The sequence below is a fragment of the Carassius carassius genome, chromosome 40 (assembly GCF_963082965.1).
Source record: "Carassius carassius chromosome 40, fCarCar2.1, whole genome shotgun sequence".
In the NCBI taxonomy this organism is placed as follows: domain Eukaryota; kingdom Metazoa; phylum Chordata; class Actinopteri; order Cypriniformes; family Cyprinidae; genus Carassius; species Carassius carassius.
This window is the reverse complement of record NC_081794.1, coordinates 6,482,878-6,495,620: the sequence shown is the minus strand read 5'-3', so window position 1 is coordinate 6,495,620 and position 12,743 is coordinate 6,482,878. Positions and strand designations below refer to the sequence as shown.

Here is a 12,743-nt window from a genome sequence, read left to right as displayed (position 1 = left end):
CACGGACTGTGAAGTACCGGGGCTCATAAGGCAGCTTCCTTATATTTCCTATATTTGGTGTTATTTGCCGTATAGGGCTGGGATAAACTATTATTTTTTAAACGATTAATCTAGCGATGTTTTTTTCGGTGCATCGATTAATCTAACGATTTTTTTTCAGACCGATTTGATTTCGATTATCTCCCCATTAATTGACTACTAACAATTTATACATGTTGATTTACATCTCTGAATGAAAAAAAAACATAAATTCCTTAACATTGCAATATATGTTTATTGCTCTTAAAATTACAAAATAAAAGACTGACTAAGAATGCATTACTTTGCACTTGTATAGAGATAGCATTCAATAAAACCTTGAAACCTTGAAAACACATAGCTTACTGAAACAAGCTTACTGAACACATAGGGCCTAGCTTACTGAAAAAAAAAGTTCTTTCAGATGAAAACAACAACAACTTGATGTCTAGTATTCAATAAAAAAGTTCACCCAAAAATACTTGTTTAGAGCAATTGAAAGAATACAGTATGTAAATGTAAACTTGAGGGCTTTAAGCTAATACAGAGAGTGCTTTTACAAAAAATAAAAAATAAAATAACAGTGGGAGCCAGCAGCCATCGCGTATATTAAGCGCATATAAGGTAAACGTTTTGCAAACGTTTTTTAGAGAAATAAAAACAGGTCGACGAATCGATGCGCATATTTTGCGTCTACGTATTTTTTGCGTCGACGTCATCGATGACCTCGACGCGTTGTCCCAGCCCTATTGCCGTATAAAACTTTAGATATGCAAAATTGATTTTACAATCGATTAAATGAACACTTGTCACTCAAATCAAACAGGATTTTTTTCACAAAAGTGACAACCCAAGAAAGCAAAGTAAACGGTCTCTCATTTGTAGGTTGCATTGATACCTAGTGGTGGATGCAAGTAAAACAGTATAACAGTACCTCATTTTTTTCTTCTCACCTGAAATTCATGCAATAAACATGTTTTTGACAAAAATTAAAATTTGTTTGTGGTCTATATAGCCTGCATCAAAATGAGGTTTGCAATTATGCGCCCGAAGGCACGGGTTGAAGACCCAGTCAGTGACGTCACGATATGCTAATTTGTTCAAATTCATACTTGCGTCATCACCATCGCCAAAATTGTCCTTTTTTTTTAACATTGAAACTTGAAAAAATAAATATAGACCGACCTACCGACCCTTTTTTTTTTTTTTAATTACTGTTACTGCAAACCAAAATATTTTTAAGGATGGCCTCATGAATTTTAAAAAAAAATTTCCCAACCCTGCTACAAATCACTCAGAACACATCCTGCAGTTTTATCACTAGCATCAGCTAGTTGTGCCATTTTAAAGGTTGTCATTCACAGTCTAGACATTGAGGCTGTGTTGTCAATGGCAACCTGGATTTCATCCGAACCTTCTGCTCGGCATCTGAAAGAGAAAGCCAGCTGCCATTTCACTAGCAGTGGGCTGTCCAAGACTTTGCTGTACTTTGTTATTATGAATATCTTGATTTTTATGCTGGTTGAGATCATTTAATATGAATCTTATGCTAATTGCTGTGACTGTTCAAAAGTAGTTTTACAGCAACGTCTGCTTTTGACACAAACACAACACACCTGTGAACAGAGAAAGAACCTGCTTTTGAGTCATGGAGAGACAAACCATTTATCCTGTCTGACTAATTCTTTGAACAAATGTTTAAAGTAAATCTTGGAAATGTACTATTTTCATCATGATTCATAATGCTTTATAATGAGTTAATTCTTTCATATAAGGAAGCAGAACTTTGTTAGGCCAACACTATTGTGCTGTTAAAACAGCCAATGAAAAGTCAGTTTTTATATGCATTGTTAAAAAAATACTGTGATCTGTGAAGAAAAATAATGCATTCCTCTTGTTCATGATACTCTGTCATGGTTTCCCATCGAATGTTGTTGGGTGTATTCAGTACATGGTAATAACTTTATGGTAATAAGCAGTTTTTTTAAACATTTGCACAGCAGTTTTTATTCTTGTGCTGAGCAACCACTTCATGTTCTGTGTTCAGTGTAAACCACATGAGCCACTGATCTATGGCTGCTGGTTTGGTTATAATATTTGCATATGCATCAGTGATTGAACATACACTGTGCCCTTGTTGCCCTCAGGGTGGCGCACTTGGAGAACTATTCATGCATCCCTCTAACTGCAGCAACATTCTACACTCTAGTGGTTTGCACTCACATTGTGTAGTATGTAGGTTTCTACATGTAGGATATGGCTTGGTTTGGGATCCACCTTCATTGTAAACTGATGTTAAAAGAGTTTGTGTTTTGGCCAGAATATTTTGCACTTATGAAATTTATGTTTGACTAGACAGATGGGACAGTTTATAAGTGTGACTTTGATATTTGAAACCATTAAGATATGGCACACTAAATTGTTGAGTGTTATATGTTAAAAAAAATGTGGGTCACTGTTAATGTAAATGAAGATGAGAGGACATTCATGGGACACTTCTGAAGACTGTTTGTTTGAAATAGTTTAATGTGTTCGTTTGTTTTATAGATCCGTTTACGATGATCAGCCCAATGCACACAAAAGGTTTATGGAGAAACTTGATGCCAGAATACGTAACCATGACAGAGAGATTGAGAAAATGTGCAACTTCCATCATCAGGGATTCGTGGACGCCATCACAGAACTGCTGAAGGTCCGAGCAGATGCTGAGAAGCTGATGGTACGTGGAAATCATTATTAAATGTATTTTAGGAATTAGTAACATATGCATTGATATTATTGAGAAATATATCTATATATAATTAATTTTGTCCTGCTAAATATTGTGGTAGTACCATGGTAGAATAATAGTATCAGGAAAAGGAAAATAAATAGAAATAAATAAGATACACTGTTAAGCTAAACAATGCTGGGTGATATAGAAAATGCACAACATATTCACATTGATTTTGCTCACAGTCCAAAATGAAATGAACACTGCTGTGATTTTGAATACTGCTGAAAAGCTCTTTAGTAATATCTATTGAATCAATTAAGTGGAATCCATAAAAAATGCTTTATTAGTCCTTGACCTGTGTGTGCGGTTTACTACTTTGTATTTTTACTATGGATATAAAGAAAAAAAGCCCTAGCCCTCGTAAAGACTTTGATTCGCTGAATCAGATGTGTTTAACTGTCAACTAGGGCTGGGAATCACTGGGTACTTCACGATATGATACAATATGCGATACATTGCTCACGATACGATAATATCACGATATGGCGATGATCAATATATTATCAGTAATAACTCACAATATATCATGTTTTAAGAAATAAAAAGTTTTTTTTTAATTAGTAAAATGAGTCTCCATTTATTTATCTTTGGATGAAACAATAACAAAAACAACTTGTGACTTAGTTGCAACAAAACAGTCACAGACACTATTTTAGTGTAACATTGCTGCAATCAGTAGTAATACTATGTCTTCGACAAACGGTGACACCATTTGGGTGCAAAATAGCTGTAAGGCTGAGGACAGATTCAGTGTAAACAATACTATATGATTGTCCTTCATAAACATGAACAGTGACATTATTAAGTGCAAGAAACAAACCTTTGGGCTACTGCATTCAAATAAAAAATAAAATAAATATATCAGGGATAAAGTACATCTAAAATGTACCTAACTTAAAGTGCATCCAAAAATAAACATTTTTCAGAACAAAATAGAAAACAGCTTCATGTGATGTGTTTTATATGTTCATATTTTTCTTGAGAAAGAGGAGTTGGTCAGCATGTTCAGGAGTTAGTGAACTTCTTTGGGCACTGATGATATCTCCTGCAGTTGAAAAGACCCTCTCAGCTGCTACACTGGTCCCAGGAATACACAAATGCATATGGGCCAGCTTGGAAAGAAGAGGGAACACATGTTGCTGAGATTTCCACCACAACAGTGGATCTTCAGTGAGAGGCAGAGAAGGAGCATCTTGATATTGCTTTATCTCCTTCTCTGCAATTTAGGTTGCTGATGTAGAGACATAAGAGGTCTTCTTGAAGGTCTGACCAAGAAGATCAACAAGTGCAGACTTTCTTTTTTTTGCTGTGCAGGTCTCCTCTTCCTCTAAATCCCCCTGAACATCACCACAAGGCACTGGATCATCCTCTTTTAAAGCTTTAAGCACTTTAAGTTAGGTACATTTTAGATGTACTTTATCCCTGATATATTTATTTTATATATATATAAGCAAGTATATATATATATATATATATATATATATATATATATATATATATATATATATATATATATATATTATTATTATTATTATTATTATTATTATTATTATTATTATTATTATTATTATTATTATTATTATTTTTTTTTTTTTTTTTTTTTTTTTTTTTTTTAATATCTGAAAAAAAATATCTGAACGTACACTCTTAACATCAGTCAGTGAAGCATTATAATATGATAATCAATTACTATTTAAAGGTCCCGTTTTTCGTGCTTTTTTGAAGCTTTGATTGTGTTTACAATGTATATAACGTGTTCATGTTTCGCATGTAAAAAAACACTGTATTCTTCACACAATTCACCTATCTGTATAATATATATTTTACTTTTACAAAAACGGGCTGATGACTTCCTTGTTCAATAAAGTCCCTCCTTCAGAAATACGTAACATGTTCTGATTGGTTGATTAATCTCCAAGTACAGCGTCCCTGGGAAGGCCAAACTAAGGTGATTGGACTCCGAGATGATAATAAAAGAGTTTCGATGACATGGCGACAAACACAAACGCAGCTCTTCCTCTTCTCAGTCGGAGCGCAACAAGACCACGCCCCCTTTCCTGCAGTGACGTCATTACTGCAGGAACTAGAGGGATGTAGTCCAAACGGGTCGTTTTTTGTAGGCGAATTCTGTTAAATAAAATGTCTCGCTTGGCATTGAACTTTGAGCTTTAGAATTTTACAGATATTTTTTATACTCTTAACAACAACATTACACACTAACTAAAGTTTAAAACATGGGATCACGAAGAACGGGACCTTTAATGATAGAACTTTAGTAATTAGAATTAAAACTTGGTTACCATGTATGAATGCGTATATATTTTAACTGAACACTTTAACTGGACTGGTGGTAGTTCTTTGTTGGTTATTCAGTGTTTCTGTAAAAAAAAAAAAAAAAAGGGGGGAAAATTAACAATAATACTTATAAGATGATAATAGCTACTAATTCTATTAATAAGCACATTATAAAATGCACTAAGGATTAGCGAGCTACTGGATTCGTGAATATTAATCATGTTGTGTGCTCCAGCCAATGAGATTGCCGTTTGTACATTAGCTCTGCCCACTACCGGAAAACCTGACAGTTCTTAAAAGCTGAAAAAAATAATAGGAACTCCGTTATTTTAAGATGAGAATACAACAAAGTATATTGTTCACATGTAACGCGTCAATTCTGCATGTATGTAAGACTCTCTCACCCTCTGCTCTCACCAAAGCGACGTCGAGTGGTGCATCTTTACAGTAGAGTTTATGGTACGTCAAACACAGGTACGCTGTGCATCCATTGAGATGAACTGAGAAATATCACTGATCGCTTGACAGAGAAAGAAACTTTGAAGCCATCAGCCATTGGCTAATATTAGACATCATTTAGTCTCCCAAAGTGAAGATTTAGTCACATATGCGAGTGGTTTACTCGCAATGTAGAGGGTTGACTCTTTAGGACATTGGCCCTCCAAGAGCCGAGGTGGAGACCCCTGCCCTAAACGAAGATCGAAAAAGTACTTCGCCATGAGTTTAACTGAGGGCTTTTCTCATTTTCTTGCTCAATGGATTTTCTCATTCATCCCCAGTAAAGTCTTCTCCAGAAGAGTATACAGTAGACAATTATATTGCCTTGAAATCACATTAAGAAAGGCTAAGCACCATTTTCCAGAACAAAGTTTAAAGTAGAATCAAATTTGCATAATTGTTCAGTTATTGATTATTGTTTATTACGTTTACATGACAACGGTGTAGTCCAAAATGGAAAAGTTTTTCCCTTGCTGTTACAAAAATGTTACTATAGTGTCATTTGAAAACATTTCTATTGCGTTTTAAAATACAGCAACGAGCACCACGAAACCATTTAAAGAGGCCCATTCAGTGGTCTCTTTGACTGGAAACAGTCAACAAAGTAAAATGATACAGTCCTGCTACTAGCATTTTATTCAGACTAAAACTCCTTTAATTCGGGTGAGAAAGCTTTTTTTCCAAGTGGCTTTTGCACATAATAATAATAATACCGCTGCAGACGCATTTTGCAGCATTAAGGTTATTAATTGATTGTTAATTTAAACTACGATCGATCATGGAAATTATCAAATATTGACATCCCTAAATACAAATGAGTTTGATGGAAACCTGGCTATTGTCTGCATCAAACCATGCTTCCAAACACATGTCATTCACCGTTCTGGACAGCTCCAGGACAGCTATCTCTCCGAGCACGGTCTGTGAGCGGGGTGAAGTAACGGAGCCCTCAATCACACTGCAGTGTTTGTGAGAGCTGCCAACTTCTCCACCCCATTTACAGAGTGAAATTAACCTTTATCTCCCTGGACTGTTGTTGAATCATCCAAAAGTTTTGGCTTGGGGTTCTTCACATGCAGCAGCAGCACTTTCCACCGCACCAATAACATGGGGCTGCCCGCCAAAGTGCCTGACTTTAAATCGGCGCTACTAAACACGGATATCGGCCGATGCCGATATATAAAAAATTGCTGATATAACTTGCATATCGGCCGACCTCTACTGTGCATGTCTACATGCATGCACGCACATGATGTCACTGTTTTCAGTCCCCAAAATAGGCAAACCGCATAAAGTTTCCCATTTTTGGCTGAAAACTTTGTCGTGTAAACAGCCCCTCAGTCATTGCACGTTCATGGGGTTCAGACCTCACGCTGGAATCGCACACCAATTCTCTTTAGCTCCCTTTCCACTTCCCAGAGTGAAATATGGTGACCAAACGGCACAGGAGTGGTTCAACAATCCTCATAATTAGACCCACATTATATAAAGTATATTCAGATAACAAGAGAGCACATACGGTATCAATGAGGTCACTGGGCCCTCTTTGTTTCACGAATAAATGAGATTTTTAATAAACTCGAAAATTACAATGACCTAATGAGACTTAATATGTGGGAAAGTCTGCGGCCATGCGGTCCCTGCACCTGGGGCACTATACTGGCGCAGTGGTATGGAGGTCTTCACATTTGATGTTAATCAGCCACCCAGCGTTTGTGTTCAGTCGAAAAAAAAAAAATGTTTAATTACCAGAAAATGCTATCCGCATTTTACCCCAGACAATGAATGGTACATAGAGCTCATTGAAGTTACCAACAAGGGACCAGTGGTCAATTGGGTCATTGATTTGAATTGTTTGACAGAGCCAGAGGAACAACCAAAGTTCAAAAATCCCAAGTAAAATTGAGAAGTTTGTCACAGAATCTGTTAGAAAGGGCTGTCAGAAGCGATTACCGGCCATAAAAGCTCCCCGCCGACCAAAAGTTCAAGTTCCCGCTGCACATTTAATTTGAATTTGCATGCCTTTGTTCTTGACTCCTCATGAAGTATGATCTGATTACAAGGGTGAGCAGTTACAACAGGGAATCGTGGGCTTATTTGTCTAACAAAAGTGATATTATGTTTTAAGGGCCAAGTGAGCGACACCAATCGAAGACTTCAAGACGCCGGACGGGAGGTATGGCACAGTCTGGCTTTGTTAGTATGTCTGCCGTTAGATGGGCAGAAGAAAAGAATGACGATTATGGAACAATAGCACAGAGAGGACTGTCTCGTTAATTGAGAGGGCTTCACACTCTTTGACCTTCCCTTATGTAAGGTGACGGCCCAAACAGAGGAGGTCATCCGCTGCCGAATTCAACAGAGGAACATGGCTAACACGGTGGAGAAGTTGCAGCTCTGCATTCCCGGTGAGATGCCGTATTTGCCCAAAGATCTCACTGTGTGACCTGTAACCGCTACTTTTTGGTGCTTGTTTCCCACAGATTTCGTTAGAAGATTATTAAAAACGATCCAGATACCGTAAACTCCAAACTTCCCTGGTTTCTTGTTACAGTAATGAGTCCAGGTCCTCATGTGTTTATATTTTACAGTATCTTTGGCTTAAAACTTGATATACGACAGTTCCTAATTGCTTGGACAAACAAATGCTTTGTTTTTGCAGTGGTTTAATCAAGAAACCCAATGGATGATTCTGTAGATAAATGCAGTTAGGTTGTGGTTTCTTTTGAAAAGAAATAGAATTTTAGGAAATGGTTACAGTTAACTGAATGAAGAAAATGTTTCAGTTTGATTTCTTTTTAATACATGGTCTTTTTTTGCTCGAAATCATGCTGTCTTATGTTTCTGCAGTCTTGGAAATGTACAGCAAATTAAAGGAGCAGCTTGAATTGAAAAGGTAACTTATTACTTATTTGGACTAATGTGAGTTTTTTTTCTTTATTCCAAATCAGTCATGTTCATCAGTGGTGACAAAATAGGTTAGAATCTCTTTTTTATTCAGCTCAGAAGTTCAATGAAAGGTGCTGAACAGACAATGATTTTCATCCACCACATGATATTAAAGTAAATATTATATGAGCTTTTATGTAGGTTGAAGGTTTGTACTTTGTCGTCCAAATACAGTATAAAACTATTATTTTAGTGATTTGTTTCAGCAATAAAAATTTAATAAACACTCAATAAAATGTATAATAAATAAATGTAAAAAAAAAAAGATTTACACTCAACAAGGCATTTTAAAAGCATGTTTATTCTAAATGGTGTCAGTATGTTTAAGAGAAAAGGTCATTTTTAATTATCGACAACCCTAATTTTCCCATAAATTAAAGAAAAAATATTCTCATCTTCATGTATATCTACAGTATGATGATAAGTGAATGTGTGAGCATGATCAGTGTCAGCAACACCACAGTTAGTGTAAAATACGAGAAAAATTAAGAGACTATTTATCACATGAGCCAATATTTTATTCACAATAGAACATAGATAACGTAGCAAATGTTTAAACTGAGAAATCTTACACTTTTATCCACTTAATTAGCTCATTTAAAATTTAATGCCTGCTACAGGTCTCATAAAAGTTGGCACGGGGGCAACAAATGGCTAAAAAAGCAAGCAGTTTTGAAAAGATTCAGCTGGGAGAACATCTAGTGATTAATTAAGTTAATTGATATCAGGTCTGTAACATGATTAGTTATAAAAGCTTTGTCTTAGAGAAGCAGAGTCTCTCAGAAGTAAAGATGGGCAGAGGCTCTCCAATCTGTGAAAGACTGCGTAAAAAAATTGTGGAAAACTTTAAAAACAATGTTCCTCAACGTCAAATTGCAAAGGCTTTGCAAATCTCATCATCTACAGTGCATAACATCATCAAAAGATTCAGAGAAACTGGAGAAATCTCTGTGCGTAAGGGACAAGGCCGGAGACCTTTATTGGATGCCCGTGGTCTTCGGGCTCTCAGACGACACTGCATCACTCATCGGCATGATTGTGTCAATGACATTACTAAATGGGCCCAGGAATACTTTCAGAAACCACTGTCGGTAAACACAATCCGCCGTGCCATCAGCAGATGCCAACTAAAGCTCTACCATGCAAAAAGGAAGCCATATGTGAACATGGTCCAGAAGCTCCGTCGTGTCCTGTGGGCCAAGGCTCATTTAAAATGGACTATTTCAAAGTGGAATAGTGTTTTATGGTCAGACGAGTCCAAATTTGACATTTTTGTTGGAAATCACGGACGCCGTGTCCTCCGGGCTAAAGAGGAGGGAGACCTTCCAGCATGTTATCAGCGTTCAGTTCAAAAGCCAGCATCTCTGATGGTATGGGGGTGCATAAGTGCATACGGTATGGGCAGCTTGCATGTTTTGGAAGGCTCTGTGAATGCTGAAAGGTATATATGCTGAAAGGTTTTAGAGCAACATATGCTTCCCTCCAAACAACGTCTATTTCAGGGAAGGCCTTGTTTATTTCAGCAGGACAATGCAAAACCACATTCTGCAGCTATAACAACAGCATGGCTTCGTCGTAGAAGAGTCCGGGTGCTAACCTGGCCTGCCTGCAGTCCAGATCTTTCACCTATAGAGAACATTTGGCGCATCATTAAACGAAAAATACGTCAAAGACGACCACAAACTCTTCAGCAGCTGGAAATCTATATAAGGCAAGAATGGGACCAAATTCCAACAGCAAAACTCCAGCAACTCATAGCCTCAATGCCCAGACATCTTCAAACTGTTTTGAAAAGAAAAGGAGATGCTACACCATGGTAAACATGCCCCGTCCCAACTATTTTGAGACCTGTAGCAGAAATCAAAATTGAAATGAGCTCATTTTGTGCATAAAATTGTAAACTTTCTCAGTTTAAACATTTGCTATGTTATCTATGTTCTATTGTGAATAAAATATTGGCTCATGTGATTTGAAAGTCTTTTAGTTTTCATTTTATTAAAATTTAAAAAACGTCCCAACTTTTCCGGAATTCGGGTTGTAGAAAGGGGTCCAAATAAAGTCACAATTTGAAAGATTTTTTTTTTTAAATGGTGTGAAAGTCATTCAATACGAGGGTTGTACCCAAAACAGCAGAATATTATATAATTGGTTACTCCGAAATTAAATTCTTTAATAAAATAAATAGACATTAGAATTTTTTATCATTAAAAGTTATCTATTTTATATGTATGTATGTAATGGAAAATTGTAAATAGAAAATTTGTAATAGTTTAAACATATATAAGAGTGTACACTCTAATATATATGAAGAGTTTGGTTCCAAAACGCGATAAATTGCATTAGTTTCCACCAAAATCAGTATTGTATCTGGTCGGTATTGAAAAGTCAATTTTTTTTATTTTACGCAAAATACAATATCCGCCGAGTTTTTTTCTAAACCACGACAAATGCCAGTCTTCTTTCTCTGCAGAACATGATATATCGACTCAACCAATCATATCGCACCATTCCACGCACTCTAGACAATAATGGTGGTGCTTTGAATACACCCGGCATCCTAGTTTTCCTCATCTACTTTGTACTCTGTGATCAACGAACAAACTTAGAGCTGCAGGATAAATCACATATGATTGTCATGCGCATCTTTTCAGTAAAGCCGGTTCTGTGATAAATCTTCATCGTGTGCTTTCAAATGGAGCGGCATTTATTGCATTTTGAAAAAAATAAAATAAAAAATTAATCAAATGGATTTATTCAACTCTTAATGTATGTATATATTATCAGTCATCTCCTAGAATGAAGGGATCAGTGTAAGGTCACGTTGAACTTGAAAATAATGACCCTTCTTTGTCCATGAATGTCTACTTAGTCAGTCATAACACATCATGAATAAATAAACTATTCAAACGCAAAGACAATTGACCTTGTGTGTGCCCTTCTTCACAGCACTGCCCTGTACCAGCAGGCCCATGACAGGCCACCTCCAAATCGAGGCAATTAGTGCAACGTGTTTTTCCATTAATCTGTGTGTCGCCACGGCGCGCTAATGACTAGGCTGGGACATGGTCTAATCAGACAGGGATTCTTTCACAGTTCACATGTAGCACTCACTGAGAAGGGCGCCACTTTGGCCTTCCACATGGACGCACGCGCACTTTCAGAGCGTTGAGATCAGGGAGCATTCAGAGGCACCGGCTTCTGTGGTACAAGTTAATAAGTGTATAAGTACATTGAATATGGAAAGACACAAGTGCGCAAGTTTTGTATTTTAGAGCCCATGTTGCATACATACTACTTTGAATATATTTTGAATACATACATATATTTTGAATATTTGGAATAATTATGATTTTTTTTTTAATGCTTTTAATGCTTACAGTAAAGCAACGATTTTCTTTTCTTTTTATTATTATCAACTTTGAAAACAGTTGTGCTGCTTTTTTTAAGATTATTTTTCATGAACAACAACAACAACAAAAAAACTTTTCAGTTTTTACTGTCACTGTTCATCAATTTAATGCATCCTTGCCAAATAAGAGCATTCATATATTTATTTATTTACTTATGTTAAATCTTACTGGAGTAATGATACTGAAAATTTACTTTTGCCATCACAAGAATAAATTACGTTTTAAAATGTATTCTGATAGAAACCAGTTATTTTTAATTATATGTATGAATATTTCACAGTGTTAAGTTATTACTGTGTTTTTGATTAAGTAAATGCAGCCTCAGTTAGACTTGTTTTCAGAAACATTAAAAGAATCTAAATGATTCAAAACTTTTGACCACTAGTGCATCCTGGGGTTTAAAAAAAAGAAAAGAAAGTAAGTTTAGATATAAATGGTTAAAAAAAAACTATGCTTTCCCATTACTTGATTGCAGCATACTTCCATAAATTTGGCCACTACACTAATTGATACAAGCAAAATATATTATAAGTTGGGTGTGAAGGGCACAGGAACACAAGCCGTTAATAAACTTTTGTGTATGTTGTGGTAGTATTGTAGTTATTCAGTGCTGATAAACAACCACCTGTGGCCACACAGTTGCAAAATTGCTTATCAACAACATTTATGTCAACAGAAATTTTACTTGTCTTTTGTTTTCTTTAAAAAAAAAAAAAGTTAACCTTGCAACAGAAGTGAACAGGGGATGTATTTGTAGAAATGTCAAGCTTTTAATTTTATAAAAATGCTTACACTAA

General features: G+C 36.0%; 1 protein-coding gene across 5 annotated transcripts in view; it reads left to right on the top strand.

Moving 5' to 3' along the window:
- Window positions 1-12,743, top strand: part of LOC132122031 (exocyst complex component 6-like) — a 78,228-nt gene that overhangs the window by 21,946 nt on the left and 43,539 nt on the right. For all 5 annotated transcript variants that reach the window (XM_059531872.1, XM_059531871.1, XM_059531874.1 and 2 more), the window contains exons 2-5: window positions 2,566-2,737; window positions 7,716-7,763; window positions 7,905-7,995; window positions 8,438-8,483. In XM_059531872.1, coding sequence (XP_059387855.1) covers window positions 2,566-2,737; window positions 7,716-7,763; window positions 7,905-7,995; window positions 8,438-8,483 — 357 coding nt within the window. The remainder of the gene's footprint in view (window positions 1-2,565; window positions 2,738-7,715; window positions 7,764-7,904; window positions 7,996-8,437; window positions 8,484-12,743) is intronic.